The following is an 18,288-nucleotide window of genomic DNA, read 5'->3' as shown; positions in this document are numbered from 1 at the left end:
TTTAGCCGGAGAAGCCTCTGAGAAGCCTCGCTTGTTCCTTGCTTTCCCCATCTAAGGAAAAAAAATGGTGATCGCTTCGCCGGAAGTTCGGCGGTGAGAGCAGGGGAGGGACTTTCTTTCTACCACTATATTGAAATGCACATGCCTTTCGCTGATGTGTTGCAGCTTGTGTGCAGAAGTGTAGCGATTTTCTCAGGGGGAATCCACTTTTCTGGATTTCCCGTAAAGCGCTACAACGAAGCGCTTTTTGCGGGAATGTTGCAGGAGTGTTGCAGATTGTGTGTGATGTCATGCGGAACCTTGAATTAGTAGCGTTTACCAAAGGTAAGACTTCTGCTACATTTAAGTCAGGCGGAATTGCCCTAACAAACAAATAAATAAACCCCAACTCAATCCCAATTTACTAAACCACTACCCCACCCACCATCCCAGGAAAGCAGCACATATTTTATTTAACTACATGCATACTTTAGCATAAACCTTAAAAACAAAACAGGAATAAAAATATACAAAGTCTATTTCTGTGCTACCATAAGTTATTCCATTACAAAGTTTAGCTGTTCTGGTCAGATGGCTGGAGGCTCCCAGTGCAGTATAGAATTTTAGACTGTCCATAGCCCCACAAAGAGCTACTGCAGCCTATGAGCCTGAATGTTCAAAGGATGACCATGCACAGTATACTCAGGAAGAACTTAGAATACCAAATGTTAACACTTGCATGTACATGCTTGCTGGGAGAATGCTTCTTTTCATATGTGTGAAAGCAAAAACAGAAGAAAAGCACTCAAGACAAGGATGATTTGATTGAAAGGTTGGCAGCTCTCCAAAAGTTGCTGCTCTGCCCAGGTTTTAGACAGTCTTTAATCATCTGGCTCCTGTTTAGGATTTGCCTTACCAACTTATTAAACCCCACAAAGTGCTCATATTGCCAAGAGCTTAATACCTTTCTTATTGATGTGTTTCTTTTCTTGGGATGTTACATAGGTAACGATAAAAAGAAACAAGGAAATACTGCTTTGAACTAACTCAGCAGTACTACCAACTCTTAAAACTGAACAAACCACTATGAATGCAAAGACACCGGTCACATACAAAGAAATCTAATCATGCTAACGAGTGTGAACATATGTCAGTTGGGGAGGGAAGCCATCAACTGAACCCAACCAGGCATGCAACAGTCTTCATCCAGCAACTCTTCAGAATGACATCAAGTGTCATCTATTTTACACAATATATGCCTTGGGAACTTTGCCTACACATAGATCTTCTACATATAGATCTACATATAGAAAGTCTACATATAGATCTTCAGGACCCATCATAGAAAGGGTGAACCTTGGCCACATGACATGACTGCCTCGGCCCTAGAGCTCTCGGAAACCCACCGTTTTTGTCTATTCTGAGAAGCTACAGAAAATCACCATGTCTTGCTTGCACTCGAAAGCTCACTCCCTGAATTAATCTTTGTTGGACTTAAAGGTGCTACTGTATTCTGATTTTATCATGTCTTACGTGGTTATCTTTACCCAAGGGGGAAAACCTGGAAAACCTGGAATTACAACAAAAGAAGTGGCTCTGTAAATTTTTATTTGCTTCCCATATGCAATTATTTAGCAGGTATTTTTATGGCTTTTTAAAAGCAAAGGGTTATCTTTACACTGCTCCGCAGGAGTGGTATAAATAAAACAGTAAGGCGTGTGGGGGAGGGCTTGGTCCGGGATGGAGAAGAGAGGCCATTGGCTCCTTGCCCCCAGACAGACGAGTCAGGAGGCGCTTTACGCCTCCCGACCCGCCCACCCTCCTACCTGGGCCGCCTTCGGCCAACAGCCCCCATCACACAGCTGTCAGCCGACAAGGCAGAATCTGGCCTAACCTACCATGTGACCCTTGGGGGGGGAGGCTTTGGGCCGGCCCAAGGGGCAGCCCCACCACATCGCAGACACGGCAGGGCTGTCCCTTGGCCCACCACGAAGTTGGCCGGGAGCCGGCCGGGGGGGGAGGGCTTCAGGCCTGGCCAAGGGACAGCCCCGCCGCGTCTGCGACATGGCGGGGCTGTTCCTTGGCCCGCCCCGAAGCCCCGGAGTTGGCCGGGGGGGGGGTCCACGCTGGGAATGAGTGGAGAGGCTGGAAAGGCTTCTTCAGTGTGGGCCTCCGAGCCCCGCACTGAAGCCGGGGGCGGGGGAGGCCGGCTGGCCTCCCGCACCCACCCACTACCCACTAGCACCCGCTGTATTTTTTATAGAGCGGGCTTAATTTCTAGTACTGAAATATGACTTGTAAACCTGCTGGCACAGATGAAAAAGCTCAAGGTACTTCTCAGTGGTTTAGCAGCATTAGTCTCTGCCTGTATGCTCCACAGTAATACCCTTGCTACCCTCTCTGGGAAAGTGCTGCAATTAGAAGTATTAATCTCTCCATTTGCTAAGGTGCCTCAGCAGATCAATGGTCATCAGGGTGGATGATGAGTTTCTGTCACCCTTGAAGAAACTGTTATTTCTTTGGTGATTTCATCTTTTCCCTGTGATTTAAGATGCCCATTAATATGGAAATCCACAAACAATAAGATCTTCCGGCCATAATCTAGATGCCCAGATATGTTTTTGGGCCCAGAGTCTGGCATTTATCCATCTGTGTTAATTCTCTTCTCTCTGATTGACCTCTCCTAAAGCTTCTCCCAACACGCCCAAGCAGCAAAAGAGCAAATACACACAGTTATACCCTTGCTTCTGGGCAGCCTTTCTCTTCGCACCTTATCTAAACAAGACACCTCAAAATAGAGCTCACGAAGATGCGAAACTGGGAAAAGAAGCATTACCAGAAGGCTGTGAAGACTCTCCTCTGTCATGTGCTTCATTCTTATCAGTTTTTCCTGCTCCTTCCGATAAGACTGGAATGCCTCTCTGAAGTTTTTCTAAGAGTTAAGATATAATATAATAATAATAAATAAGCCTTAATCATAATTTATTTCGTCTGGAACAGACTCCCCCTTCCATTTAAAGCTAAAATGGTAAAGTGAATAGATTGAAGAACCTCAAATCAGGGTTCGTAACCTCTCAGGGTCAAGTGTACTATAACTAAGGAAATCAGAGCATCCTTCCTTTTTTTAAAAAAAGGTTGAAAGCCATGCTGCAGGGAGAGTATCCAGATCTGGGCCCAATTTAGATTAAATACCACAAGGAGGAAATACCAGATTCCCTAGCAATCACATATTTACCAAGTGTTATAAAATGATTAACCCTTTATCTAGGGAGAAAACCCCCATAATCAGTGACTTTATTACTTTTGCTAATCACAAATAACCTCATCAAATTAATAGCCATTATTGTGAAGTACTGAATAACTTTACAAACTGTACTTTTAATAACGTAGGTAAGGAGTCTGTAAATGAGAATAAAGCATTGGACTTATCTGAAGGTTTATTCTCTTCAGTGGGGCAAAGTTCTCCAAAACTGGTTAGGTCACACCTCCACTTGCTCCAAGCAGGGCTATGCAAATTAGTATGCCTCTCCAGGACAAGAATGGACTGTCCCTTCCAGGCATAGAATAGTCAAGCTCCCCAGAACAACAAACATGGCATCACTTTAATCACCTTGATAACAGGAAGTATAATAGTAACTACATTTTCAACATCCACCAGATAAGCATCAGCTGATGAACAAAACCCAACAGAATACATAGAACAATGCAATGGTATAACTGGAGGACTTTGCCTCATTGAAGAGATAAAATCTTCAGGTATGTCTAGTGTTTCTTTCTCCTTCAGTGAGGGAAGTCCTACAAAACTAGTTATATAATCTAGCTAAGATGGGGTGGGAACAGAAACTACCTTAGCACTATGTTTATCTCAAATCCTGTTGGAGAACTCACCTCCCAAAATCAGCCTTATCTGCTTTTCGCAAGCCCAAGGTCAGTCAGCTGGCTGCATGTGGAGGAGCAGAGAATCAAACCTAGCTTGCCAGATTAGGAGCAGTGGAAAAGAGCAAGATTGGCATGGTGGGACCAGAGGCAGAACTGAACTGAGAAACCCCGGGGAAAAAAACGAATTATATACAATCATGAAGAATGGATCTTCATGCCACTGGTCAGTTTTCGTTTAATTTCTGTGAAAGAACACTTTCATCTTCACTCCAAATGATACATACATGAACTGGAAGGCAGAAGAGGTAACAGGAAAAACAATTATTGCCCCCTGAACTGGCAATAACATTCAGACAGGCAATAACATTCAGACTCCATCATTCCCCTGAGGCACGGGATAGTGGGTAATCGTTGAGCAATGAGTAGAGAGATCAGTTTTTTGCCACCGGGGAGGGATAATTTTTATATTTTGTTTTATGGGGTTTTACCTACCATGAGCCAGCTTGTTGGGGAGTGGCAAGCTATACATTTGAAAATAAGTAAAAAAAAATAAAGAGCTACTTTCAAAAAAGCTTCCAAAACTGCAATGGAGACACATATTTGAAATAAGCCAGGGTCCAATGCCTCCAAAATTTTTTCATGAGATGAAGCATATGAATCCCAATGGAATGTTCTGCTTCTCCAGAATCCATCTATTGGTCCAAACATATTAACTACACACTATGCCCCAACCACTGCTGCTGAAGAGGATGTAGTCAACGAGTCCTATGAAGCCCTACAACACCTTCTAGGAGCAACGCCAAAAAATGATGTGCTTATCATTTGGGCCCAGATCTTATGGAATGCTAAAGTAGGAAGCCAAAAGATAACCGGGATAACAGGCAAGTTTGGCCTTGGGAGTACAAAATGAAGCAGGGCACAGGCTGGTAGAATTTTGTCAAGAGAATACAATGGTCATAGCAAACACTCTTTTCCAACAACCCAAGAGACGACTCTACACATGGACATCACCAGACGGTCAACACAGAAATCAGATTGACTACGTGCTCTGCAGCCAAAGATGGAGAAGTTCCATACATTCAGTAATAACAAGATCAGGAGCTGATTGTGGTTCAGATCATCAGCTTCTTGTTGCAAAATTTAGGCTTAAATTCAAGAAAGTAGTGAAAAGCACTAGGCCACTCAGGTATGAACTAAATCATATCCCCGACGAATATACAGTAGAGGTGACAAATAGATTTAAGGAATTAGATCTGATAGACAGAGTGCCTGAAGAACTATGGACGGAGGTTCTCAATATTGTACAAGAGGTAGCATCTAAAAGCAACCCAAAGAAAAAGAAATGCAGGAAATCAAAATGGCTGTCTGAGGAAGCTTTAGGAATAGCTAAGGAGAGAAGAGAAGTGAAAGGCAAGGGAGAAAGAGAAAGATACACCCAATTAAATGCAGAATTCCAGAGAAAAGCTAGAAGAGATAAGAATGCCTTCTTAAATGAACAGTGCAAACAAATAGAAGAAAACAATAGAATGGGGAGGACCAGAGATCTTTTCAAGAAAATTGGAGATATTAAGAGAACGTTTCATGCAAAGATGGGTATGATAAAGGACCAAAATGGTAGGGACCTCACAGAAGCAGAAGAGATTTTTAAAAGGCGCAAAATTATACAGAGGAACTATACAAGAGCGAGCTTAACATCCCTGATAACCATGATGGGGTAGTTACTGACCTGGAGCCAGACATACTGGAATGTGGTCAAATGGGCCTTAGGAAGTCGGAGCAACAATAAAGCTAGTGGAGGTGACAGCATTCCAATTGAACTATTCATAATCTTAAAAGACGATGCAGTAAAAGTGCTACACTCAATATGCCAGAAAATTTGACAAACTCAACAATGGCCACAGGATTGGAAAAGTTCAGTTTACATTCCAATCCCAAAGAAGGGCAATGCCAAAGAATGTTCAAACTACCGCACCATTGCACTCATTTCTCACGCTAGCCAAGTTATGCTCAAAATCCTACAAGCTAGGCTCCAGCAATATGTGGACCAAGAACTTCCAGAAGTACAGGCAGGATTTCGAAGAGGCAGAGGAACTAAAGATCAAATTGCCAACATACGCTGGATCATGGAGAAAGCTAGGGAGTTCCAGAAGAACATCTACTTCTGCTTCATTGACTATGCTAAAGCCTTTGATTGTGTGGAGCACAACAAATTGTGGCAAGTTCTTAAAGAGATGGGAATACCCAAGCATCTTATTTGTCTCTTGAGAAACCTATATGGAGGTCAAGAAGCAACAGTGAGAACCAAGCATGGAATCACTGACTGGTTCAAAATTGAGAAAGGTGTTCAGCAAGGCTGTATACTGCTGCCTTGCCTATTTAATTTGTATGCGGAGCACATCATGAGAAAGGCGGGGTTAGAGGATTGGGATCAACAAATTGGGGTCAAGATTGCAGGGAGAAACATCAACAACCTCAGATATGCATATGATACCACTCTAATGGCAGAAAGTGAGGAGGAACTAAAGAGCCTGTTGATGCGGGTGAAGTAGGAGAGTGCAAAAGTTGGCTTGAAACTCAACATCAAGAAAACAAAGATCATGGCATCTGGCCCTTTCAATTCCTGGCAAATAGATGGGGAAGAAATGGAGATAGTGACAGATTTTATTTTCCTGGGCTCCAAGATCACTGCAGATGGATCTGCAAAGAAATTAAAAGACGCTTGCTTCTGGGGAGGAAAGCTATGGCAAATCTAAACAACATGGGAGCGATTGAGGGCAAAAGAAGAAGGGGACGACAGAGAATGAGGTGGCTGGATGGAGTCACTGAAGCAGTCGGTGCAAACTTAAATGGACTACAGGGGATGGTAGAGGACAGGAAGGCCCGGAGGATCATTGTCCATGGGGTCGCGATGGGTCAGACACAACTTCACACCTAACAACAACTATTGTGTTCTTTATCAGCCTGGTTTCCTTTTACCACTTATCAGTCCTAGCAAAACTGCTCTCTCCATTGAGTTGGATCATATGCTATGACCACAATAAATGAGCCAGAGTTTTGTGATTTTGCCTTCCAGACAGAGCTGTTTCTCAGTGGAACACGACTTCGCACCTAACAACAACCACCATCACTATTTCTGCTGCAAGCCTCCTAAAACCCCCTAAAATGTACAAATTGCCTCTGCTTCAAGCTTACCATTTAGGCATTATTGCCTAACAGCCAAATTAAGGATACTAAGACCCACAATTGAATTAAAAAGTCACATTACTGGAATCAATAAGAATGAGCAATACCCTCAAGCTGCCAGGCAAAAGAAAGAAGGCCACTGCTGTAAGGGTACTTACCTGCATTTTTCTACTGTGGTCCTCAGAGGAGGCCTTCCGAATGGTTTCCACAACTCCAGCAACAAGATAGTGAGGGCGGAAGGACTGTGTGGGAAACTCCTGCCGACACTGGGGACAGGTGGCAACTCGTGAGCATCTACCCCAGTAGCCCTGGATGCACTCCTTGCAAAAATGGTGCATGCATTCCAACATGACTGGGTCCCGAAAAAGATCATAGCAGATGGCACAAGTCAGTTCTTCCCGGAGGCTCTGTGCTTGGTTTTTCTGAGACATTCCTGTAAAGACACAACACATGCCTCCTGCATTACCCTGGCACTGAATAAGTCCTGCAGGTTGCACACTCAAGAGAAGCACACTGTAGGAGCACATTAATGGAAATGAGTCAGTTCTGTATATCAGTATGCCCTACACCTTTTAACGAGGAATTGCTCCCCCTTCCTTGTGAATTTGATGACTGCAATAGCTAGAAATTCTTAACATGGGAAAATATTAATGAGAAAAGTGGCAGTTTCAACAGCAAAGGCACAGGAATCCTGCTTTCCTCAAACAGTTGTCAAACTCCAGGAAGGTCCTGAAGATTGCCCAGAATTACATCTGATCTCCACACTACTGAGATCAGTCCTCCTAGTGAAATGGGTACTTTGGATAACTGGCCTGCATGGAACTACATCCCACAGAACCTTTCCCTCTCCAAGCTCCAGCCTATGGTTGCCAAACTCCAGATGATGGAAAAGATCCAAAAACCATCTGAGGCACAACCAAAATAATATGATACACAGTATAACCTTGTTTCTTATATATCAAACTCATTTAAAGCACTTTAGAAAGGAAAAAAATGGGCTAAGATAGATCTTGACGAAAAAAAATATTTCAAAAATATTAAGTCAAAACCAAATCGGACTAAGATGACTCTTTAAAAAGAAAAGTGTTACCAAAATATAAAGTCAAAAATCAAATCAAGTGACTTCCAGATAAAGCCAATTTCAATCTGAGGTTTCATTAGGAATCTTTCTATAAATATAAAAGTAAAACTTGTTAAAGAGCTATCTCAGCCAGATTTGATTTTTGACATTTTGGAAATATTTTCTTCTTAAAGAGCTATTTTATCCAGTATTGTTTTCCTTTGTGAAGCACTTTAAACCAGTTTGATAGACAAGAGACAAGGTTCTACTACGTATTAACATTTATTTTGCTTTTTTGCCTCAAACAGTTTTCAACTTTTTCCATTGCCACTGTTTGGCCAATTTAATTGTTTAGCCTCCAGGTGGTGGCTAGAGAACCGCTGGAATTACAGCTCACCTGCAGAGAGATCAAACGGCTTTTTCGGAGGGGGGTGCACTCCACTGCGTTATGTCTTACTGCGGTCCCTCCCCAAACTCCACAATTCCCAGGTTCCACCGCCAAGATCTCCAGGAACTCCACCCCAGAGCTGGCAACCCTACTCCATCCCCCCAATCTCCAGGGTCTTTCCAGAGGGGGCAACCCTACCCATGACAGTGTTATATTATCGCGAGATCTCCGAAGACATGGCCAGAGAAAGGCTGCTACCACTTTCCCGCCCGGACAATTCAAGCACTCCCCGTCAACCCATCATGCAGCACCCCTTGAACTGCTGCCCGTCAAGCAGCTAGCCGTTCAGGACAGGGCGAGAAAGAGGCCCGTGGAGGAGGGAAAGCTGCGGTGGGCAAAGACTGCTCAGCCTGTTACCTATGAATGCTAAGACTGGCCAGACGACCGGGACGAAAACCGAGGGACTGGGTCGGGAGGGGCCCCAGCTGAGACGTTAGCACCCTCTTCCCTGCAAGCGCTAAGGAAGAGGCAGAGCTGGCCGCAGAGTGGGGCGGGGATCCGGTCCCCGAGCCCCCTTCTCAACAGCACCTCACCGATCCGCGTCTTTCGTTTTCTGTAAAGGGCTCCGCACGGATCGTGACTGGGCTGCCTGAAGCAACCTCCCAAACTTTCACCGCAGGATAACCCGCCCCACTGTCATAAAGAAGGACAGCTACCTATTCCAATCAGGAGGGAAACGGAAAAGAGACCTCGTCGTCTATTGGTGGGCGAAGGTGCCTCCCCTCCCCAACCCTGCTAGGCTCCTAAAATCTCAAGCGCGTGACCATGGTGGGTCACCTGTCTGGTGTTTCCTGCAGGGGTCATGTAATGCTTCGAGGCCCTCCTAATACGATGAGAACGTAGCGGAGTGCTGAATGCGGATCATTTTCTTCTCTCGCTGTACGCAAGAGGGTATTTTCTGGCTAGACTTCCTAGCTTGTTTTTTAATCCATGTGCGGAGAAAACACTGGATAACTGCCCAAGGCTGTACTTGCTACCAATTTACGAAAAAACTTATTCATTAAATTACAATTACTATTCCAATCTAGTGTTTAATTAAATAAATGAAGATGCATAGCCCTTCTTGGTCAGAATACCGATGTAGGGACTGAATTAGTTTAACATATGTAAAAAGGTAAAGGTAAAGGTATCCCCTGTGCAAGCACCGAGTCATGTCTGACCCTTGGGGTGACGCCCTCTAGCGTTTTCATGGCAGACTCAATACGGGGTGGTTTGCCAGTGCCTTCCCCAGTCATTACCATTTACCCCCCAGCAAGCTGGGTACTCATTTTACCGACCTCGGAAGGATGGAAGGCTGAGTCAACCTTGAGCCGGCTGCTGGGATTGAACTCCCAACCTCATGGGCAGACAGCTTCAGACAGTATATCGCTGCCTTACCACTCTGCGCCACAAGAGGCTCTTAACATATGTAGTAAGAGAATAAACCAATATCCTTGTTAAGTCCTGGGGATTCCCTTGTTCTGAGTGTTTTAATAACTTGTAACTCAGCACCTTCCCTTTCTAGTCTGTTCCTGAAGTTCGCTTTAAAAAACCTAGGTACTTTGAACAATGGAATCCTCAGACCTTAACAGGGATATTGGCTTCTTATCTCACTGCATATACTAAACTCATTAAGCCCTCATCTGTTTTTTTCACCAAGAATGGCCATACATATTTGTATTTTATCTGGAATAGTAATTGAAATGTAATGAATGTAAATTTAGAAAAGTTGATAGGAATGAATACTCTGGTCTGGTGACAGAGGAGATACAAACTGCACGGCCAGTCACGTTACCACAAAGAAAAGGATGCGGTAAAGATGTCTTCATATTTGAGAGGAGACACATGGAGTGTAATAATAGGATCTCATTTAACTACTCTCAGGTTCCCACAATTATCTATAAATCTGCCTATCTCCAGTTTTGATATGTTTCCTTTGCTATGTTTTCCTCTAGAATTAAATCCAAACAAATGGTGACCATATAAACCAAGTTTGTTATTCCAGTTTGATCTTTGCAGCTGTTAAACACTGTTCATTATGCTTATGCTTCTTTGCTGCTCACCCTCAACCTATATGCATGGACTGGTAACTTCCATTTCAGTGTAGCTCAAGAATTGTGTGTACACACAAAAGCTTGTACGTTGAATAAAACTGTTGCTTCTAAATGTGCCACTGGACTCGAACTTTGGTCTGTTGCTTTTGACTAACATGGTTTCCCACCTGAATCTGTTATATATGTCTGTATCCACTAGAGCAAATGTTAGAACTGTTAATTAGTTCTTTCTTTATATGTCATGCTTAGCAGACACCCAGGGGAGAAAAACCCACTGGCTTCATCATTACAACCAACCTGCAACCTCTGATGTAAGAACTCACAGAATATTGTAGTTACTTCCATTGTCTGCGTGTCCATTGCACATTTTTGTCTATGACTTCCAGCTGGGAACTCAGGGCGGGGTACTCATATTTTATTCTCACAGCAACCCTCTGGAGGGCAGTGAGCAGTGGGTGCCTTAGGGCTTGGTACTGGGTCGAGTACTTTTCAACATTTTTATCAATCATCTGAAAGAGGAGGTGGAGGGACTAATAAAATTTGCAGGCAACAGGTGGATGGACTAATAAAATTTGCACCAAGTTGGGAGGAATACCACACATCCAATAAGATAGAGTTCAACAAGATGAGAACATGCTGGAAAAGTTGGCAAATGAGATCAAGATGCAATTTAATAAGGATAAGTGCAGAGTTCTACACTTGGATCACAAAAATGAGAAGCATGCATGCTGGATGGGAGATATACTTCTGGATATCAGTGAGTGCAAACATAATCTTGGGGTACTTGCGGACTGTAAGCTAAATATGAGCAGACAGTGTGATGTGGTGGTAAAGAAGGCAAATGCAGTCTTAGGCTGTACCAACACAGGCATCACATCAAAATCTCAAGATGTCATAGTTCTGCTATATACCACATTGGTCAGACTGCACCTGGAGTCCTGTTTGCAGTTCTGGAGGTGAAAAAGTGTGTGGACAAAATTGAGAGGTTGCAGAAGAGAGTGACGAATTTGATCTGGGGCCTGGGGACCAAGCCCTATGAGGAAAGGCCAAAGGTCTTGGAAATGTTCAGCCTGGAGAAGAAATGGAGAAGGGACATGATTGCTGTCTTGAAAGGCTGTCACTTGGAAGAGGATAGGGAATGGTTCTGTTGACAGCAGAGGATACGACCTGCAGTGGTGGTTTTAAACTATGTAGAATGGTACTGGCTTGATAGCAGGGAATTTTTTTTTTCATAGTCAGGGTAGTTCAGCAGTGGAATCAGCTGGCTAAGGAGGTGTTCAAGCAGCGGCTGAACTGATACTTATAATAGATTAGAGGCAAAGCCCATTGTAACCAGGAATACGACTGGCGCTAGGATGCACACCTGCACTATGACCTTCCTGGGGGCTGGCTACATGGCAAAAGCCCCTGCTCACCCCTGGATTCTTGAGGCCCCGCCTCCAAACCTCAAGGAGCATTCCTGACCTAGGAGTCACCAACCTTCAGGTGCAGCCTGGAAATCTCTTGGAATTGGACTATAGAGATCAGCTCCCCAGGGGAAAATGGCTGTTTTGGAGGGGGGACTCTACAATGACAGCTCCAGGCTCTTGAGAGGGCTTGCTTGGGAGGGGAGAACTCTGTGTCAGAGAGGTTGCAGGATAAGAGAGGTTATACCAGGGGATTTGCTGGAATTGCAGGTAATTTCCAGGCAACTGAGATCAGCCCCCCTGGGGAAAAACCGTGGTTTGGATCTCATGGAGGTGTAGGGATACCAGGCTCCAGCTGCGAAACAAAGAGAATGCTGGGAGGCAGTAATTGCTAATATAAATAAACAATAAATAATTCATAAACTTGTTGCAGTTTCTTCCTTTAATGAAAATATTTAATTGACTGATAGTGAAATTTGCTTAAAGAACTGAATACCTTTCACTCAGTATGTTCTTCAGTTCAGTTCAATATCAGGGTAAATCAAAAACAGTTGTATGTCCTGGGTCTCAGAGGGCTGGCAATGGGGCATTAGTGGGCCTTCCACACACCCCTCCAGATGGCACACAGAGGCTGCATCAGGAAGTGGTTGACTCACCCCTCCCCCTATCCTTCAAATAGAAAGAGGCCAGGGCAACTTACTGGCAACATGGCAGCTCCTCTTCTACCCAGCAAACTTCTGACACTGGCAGGAAGTTGGAGGCAGAGAGCAGATCTCTTAATATGTTTTCTTGGCTGAAGCCTATGACTTACTCATGAGTACACATTCCCAGGGTAGTGGCTTTTCATGGCGGCTATATGCAATTTGACCTGATTGGCCCTGATTGGCAAAGTGCTCTCTCCCGATTGCCAGCATAGGGGCTGTGTGACACTCCCTTCTGCACACACACACACACACACACACACACACAGAACACAGAAGACATAAGTATGCTGAAATTGCAAACCTTATTATCCACACAATTACCTCTCCGTGTAGGAAATCCCTGAGTATCTCCCTCATAGAAACATAGAAGTGACCTGAGTCATCTAGTCCAACCCCCTGTATTATGCAGGACACTCACAACCCTATAGCTCATCCACTCTAACCTGCCACCCCCTTGAACCTTCACAGAATCAGCCTCTCTTTCAGATGGCTATCCAGCCTCTGTTTAAAAATGTCCAAAAGTGGAGAACCTACCACCTCCCGAGGAAGCCTGTTCCACTGAGAAACCGCTCTGTCAGGAACTTCTTCCGGGTGTTTAGATGGAATTTCTTTTGAATTAATTTCATCCCATTGGTTCTGGTCTGTCCCTCCGGGGCGAGAGAGAACAACTCTGCTCCATCCTCTATATGGCAGCCTTTTAAATACTTGAAGATGGCTGTCAGATTCCCTCTTAGTCGGTTCCTCTCCAGGCTAAATAGACCAAGCTTCCCCAATTTTTCCTCATATGTCTTGGTCTCCAAACCCCTCACCATCTTTGTTGCTCTCCTCTGGAAACACTCCATCTTGTCTACATCCCTCTTCAACTATGGTGCCCAAAACTGAACACAGTACTCCAAGTGAGGCCGAACCAGAGCAGAGTAAAGCAGTACCATCACCTCCCATAATCTGGACACGATACTCCGTTTGATACAGCCCCAAATCCCATTTGCCTTCTTAGCCACTAAGTCACACTGTTGACTCGTGTTCAATGTATAATCTACTAAGACTCCTAGATCAAGGTGATCAGATTGTCCCACTTTTGGAGGGACATCTGGAGGCACCTGGCAAATTGTACTTATGTTGAAATTAAAAAATATATATAGTACAATAATATTTTTGCATTCTATGCATTCTATGAAACTTTTTGTTGCTCCATATAGACCAAATTTTTAATCAAGAACCCCCCCCCCCCGGTCAATGGTGTCCTACTTTACCAATGTTAAAATCTGGCCACCTTATCCTAGATCCTTTTCACACATACTACTGCTAAGACAAGTCTCCACCGTCCTATATCGGTGCATTTGGTTTTTCCTACCTAAATGCAGAACTTTACATTTGTCCCTATTGAATTTCATTTTATTCAGTTTAGACCAGTTCTCGAGACTATCAAGATCATCCTGTATCCTGTTGCTGTCTTTGGTTGTGTTTGCTACCCCTCCCATTTTAGTATCATCTGTAAATGTAATAAGGATCCCCTCTAATCCCTCATCCAAACAATTTATAAATATGTTGAACAACACAGGTCCCAGGATGGATCCCTGGGGTGCTCCACTTGTCACTCTTCTCTAAGAGGATGCTGAACCATTTACAAGTACCCTTTGGGTACGATCTGTTAACCAGTCACCAATTCACCTGACAGAATTAGGATCCATACTGCATTTTACCAGCTTGTCAACAAGAATATCATGTGGAACCTTATTAAAAGCTTAACTGAAATCCAAACAAACTATGTCTACAGCATTCCCCTGATCCAGCAAGGTAGTTACTTTCTCAAAAAAAGAGATAAGGTTGGTCTGACATGACTTTTTATGTGAAACCCATGCTGAGTCTTAGAAATCACAGCTCTGTTCCAGCTGCTCAAGGAATGAGTGTTTGATGATTTGTTCTAAAATTTTGCCATTTACAGATGTCAAGCTGATGGGTCGATAGTTACCCAGATCCTCCTTTCCCCCTATCTTGAAGATGGGGACAACATTTGCCTGCCTCCAATCATCTGGCATCTCACCTGTTCTCCAAGAAGTTTTAAAAAGAATGGACAGAGGTTAAGAGGCTACATCTGCAAGTTCTTTTAGTACCCGTGGATGCAAATCATCTGGCCCAGAAGACTTTGTTTCATTTAAAGAAACTATGCATTTATGGACTGCCACCACAGAGATCCTAGGCCACCATTCCCATCCCCCCTGTTTTGTTACATTTTTGTCACATTGAACACTATTTCCCCTCATAAGAGAAGACTAAGGAGAAATAGGAGTTAAGCAGTTCAGCCCTCTCTTCATCATCTGTTATAATTTCACTGTCTTGTCCTTGTAGTGGTCCTACCATTCTTTTTCTTACTTGAAATATAACAAAAGAACCATTATTGCTATGTTTAGCATTTCTTGCTAGCCTAAGCTCATATTGAGCTCTAACATTCTCCCTACAATTATTGGTTATTTGTTTATACTCATCCTTGGTAATAAGGCCTTACTTCCATTTCCTAAATGACTTTTTTTTATTCCTCAAAATCATTTGACAACTGCTTATGGAGCCACCTTAGCGTCCTTAGGCTCCTTCCATCTTTTCTTCTCAAGGGAATTGTTTGTGATTGAGCCTTCAGTATTTCACTCTTAAGGAACTCTCGGCCCTCTTGGACTCCCATCTCTTTAAGTCTTTCTGACCATGGGACTCTACCCAACATGCCTTTAAGTCTGTTAAAACCTGCTTTCCAGAAGTCCAGTCTATACATCCGACTACGTAAAGGTTTTCTCTTTCCCACAATTGCAAATTCCAAAAGCACATGGTCACTGCTACCAGGTGTGCCCACTATTTCTACCTCATCTACCAGTTCGTCCCTATTGATGCAAATCAAATCTAAAATAGCAGAGCCCCTGGTTCCCCTCTCTACTTTATGGGAAATGAAGCTGTCAGCAAGACAATAAATTAACAGAGTTTGTATTTTAGCAGAGTTGGTCTTCCAGCAGATATCTGGGTAATTGAAGTCACCACTGTTTTCCCCCTTTTTGAGAATTGTGTAATTTGGCCTAGGAGTATCTCATTCAAGTCCTCTGACTGGCTTGGTGGTCTATAGCAGATCCCCACAATAATATCAGTCTCCTTTTCTACTCCTTTTATATATACCCAAATACACTCAATTGAACTTTCATGCTCAGGTACCAGTATTTCTTCACAAATATAAAGATTCTTAACATATATTGCTGCTCCTCCCCCCTTCTTTACTTGTCTGTCCCCTTTGAATAGATTGTACCCCTGAAGTCTAGTATTCCAATTGTAAGTATTATGGCACCAGGTTTCTGTGATTCCTATTAGGTTATAGACCCCTTCCTCTATTAGGACTACTAGTTCCTCCTGCTTGTTTCCCATACTCTGTGCATTAGTGTAGAGACATCATAATCCATTCTTTGTGTGCCCCATTGTTTAGGCTTTTGAACTTCCTTGAAAGTTAGTAGTTCCCTGCTTATGCGCTGTTCCTTGTAGCTTTGCAATCTTCCCATCTTCAGTTCTTGCCAGCACACTAGGTTCTGAATTTACATCTCGCTTCCTCTTTAGATTTTGTTTAAAGCCCTCTTCACCAGGTATGCAAGGGTTCTCCCCAAAATACTTTTTCCATCCCTTGTGAGGTGCACGCCACCTCCTGATAATAGCCCCTCATATTGACATTGTAGACCATGATCCAGAAATCCAAACCTTTCCCGAGGACACCAGTGACGTAGCCAATGATTTACTTGCATCATTTTTCTCTCCCATCCTAAGCTACGGCCACTTACAGGAAGGACTGATGAAAACAACTTGCGCTCCCAGGTCCTTTACCTTTTCCCCCAGATCCACAAAGTTGTTCTTAATATGTTTCATGCTGTGCTGGGCAGTATTATTTGTTCCTACATGGATGAGAATGAAGGGATGAAGATCTGTGGGTTTGGGTTGGTTTTAAGTGTTGGAAATGTTATGTAAAAGTGGGCTTTTTTGTTGTTGCTTTGTTTTTATATTTACAGGCAACAGATATATTTGGAATATTTGGCAAAACGAAATTTCAAGCAAATGGGGACTTTGGGGGGTAGAGGGAGGGGTGATATTGTAATCCAATATATTATGTTCTTTTCTATATCTATATAAACATTAAAATTATTTTAAAAAAAGATCTGTGGGTTTGATGAGCCTGTCTAGCCTTTCTGTGACATCCTTGATGCATGCACCAGGTAGGCAGCAGACCTCTCAAGATAACGAGTTTGGTCTACTCACTTGGGCCTCTACGCCTCTCAGCAGGGAATCCCCAAATACCAGTACCCACTTCTTTGCACCTTCCTTAGATTACTCTCGGAACTCATTGCCCAGAAGGTCCAAATTTAAAGGAATCTCATAACAGTCAATGAGCAAGTTAAAAAAGACACCATCCACCTGCAACAGCTTCTTCTGCCTGTGCTCTAGCTACATCTCTTTAAGGCAATGGCAATTTGTATAGCTTGGTGTAGTAATTAAGAGAAGCAGTTTCTAATGTGGCAAGTTGGATTTGATTCCTTGCTCCTCCATGTGGCGGGTGACTTTGGGCTAATCACAGTCCTGTTAGTAACTGTTCTCACAGAGCAGTTTCTCTCAGAGCTCTCAGCCTCGCCTACCTCACAGGGTTTCTGTTGTGAGGAGGGGAAGGGAAGGCAATTATAAGCTACCCTGAGACTTCTTTTGGCAGTGAAAACCGGGGTATATATAAACCATCTTCTTCTACTGGGAAGCAGTGTCCCCTCTCCACATGTCCCCATGGCCTCATGGTGCTTTTGCGCCCCCTCTACAGTTTCCTCACCTTTCATGACATTGGTCTCAAATTTGCTTTGTTGTGATGGGCTTGGGAAAACTGCAGCAAGAGCAAGGTGGTATCCATATGGGAAGGGACAGTCTACATCTTCCCAGTCCCACCCATATCAGCATTATTTTCCCTACTGCAATTGCTGCCTCCCTTCTCAAATGCAAACCTCACATGACTTACTCATGAGTAAACATTCCCAGGGCGGAGGCTTTTCCAGAGTACTCTGGATCCCAGGGGGCCAGCAGGGGGGGGGGCTGTTCCTGTAGCCCCCACCTCCAGAAGGCATGCAGGGACTGCCCCAGCTCCCCCCATGTTCTCTGAGTTGAAAGAGACCACAGCAACTTACCGGCAGCTGGGCATGCTCTGAGGCTGGCTTCTCTTCCACCCAGCAAACTTCTGAAATCGGCAGGAATTTGAAGGTGGAGAGCTGACCACTTATTAAGCCCTTCTTGGCTGAGGGCAGCCTCCTGATCGGGTCTAAACAACCCTATGAGGTAGATTAGGCTGCAAGAGTATGTGATTGGGCCAAGGTCCCCCAGCAAGCTTCAATGGGACAAGTGGGAATTTGAACTCAGGTCTCCCAGACACTAGTCTCTCTCACTACACTACGCTGGCTGGAAAGTTGTAAGGTTCTCTTTCTATTGGATTATGGGAGGTAAGCATTTATCCCTCCAGTGTTGTAATAGAAGTCTTTCAGTAACAGGAATGCCATAGAGGCCCATTTTTGTTGACCATCAGTTAGTCTTTAGGAGACAAGCAAAT

At 43.8% G+C, this 18,288-nt stretch overlaps 2 protein-coding genes across 4 annotated transcripts in view; one reads left to right on the top strand and one right to left on the bottom strand.

Moving 5' to 3' along the window:
* LOC143832341 (zinc-binding protein A33-like) overlaps nucleotides 1-9,170 on the bottom strand; it is a 33,003-nt gene extending 23,833 nt beyond the window's left edge. Inside the window, exons 1-3 of one of the 3 annotated variants that reach the window (XM_077326595.1) lie at nucleotides 8,907-9,170; nucleotides 7,200-7,474; nucleotides 2,816-2,911 (exon numbers count right to left, since the gene is read on the bottom strand). In XM_077326595.1, coding sequence (XP_077182710.1) covers nucleotides 2,816-2,911; nucleotides 7,200-7,472 — 369 coding nt within the window. In that variant the 5' untranslated portion in view covers nucleotides 7,473-7,474; nucleotides 8,907-9,170. The remainder of the gene's footprint in view (nucleotides 1-2,815; nucleotides 2,912-7,199; nucleotides 7,475-8,906) is intronic. The other 2 variants (XM_077326596.1, XM_077326597.1) reach the window with 2 other exon arrangements.
* LOC143832340 (neuropeptide Y receptor type 2-like) overlaps nucleotides 1-18,288 on the top strand; it is a 212,468-nt gene that overhangs the window by 34,914 nt on the left and 159,266 nt on the right. The gene's annotated exons all lie outside the window — the stretch shown is intronic.

The sequence above is a fragment of the Paroedura picta genome, chromosome 3 (assembly GCF_049243985.1).
Source record: "Paroedura picta isolate Pp20150507F chromosome 3, Ppicta_v3.0, whole genome shotgun sequence".
NCBI lineage: Eukaryota > Metazoa > Chordata > Lepidosauria > Squamata > Gekkonidae > Paroedura > Paroedura picta.
The sequence above is the reverse complement of the archived record's forward strand: the minus strand, read 5'-3'. Positions and strand labels throughout refer to the sequence as shown.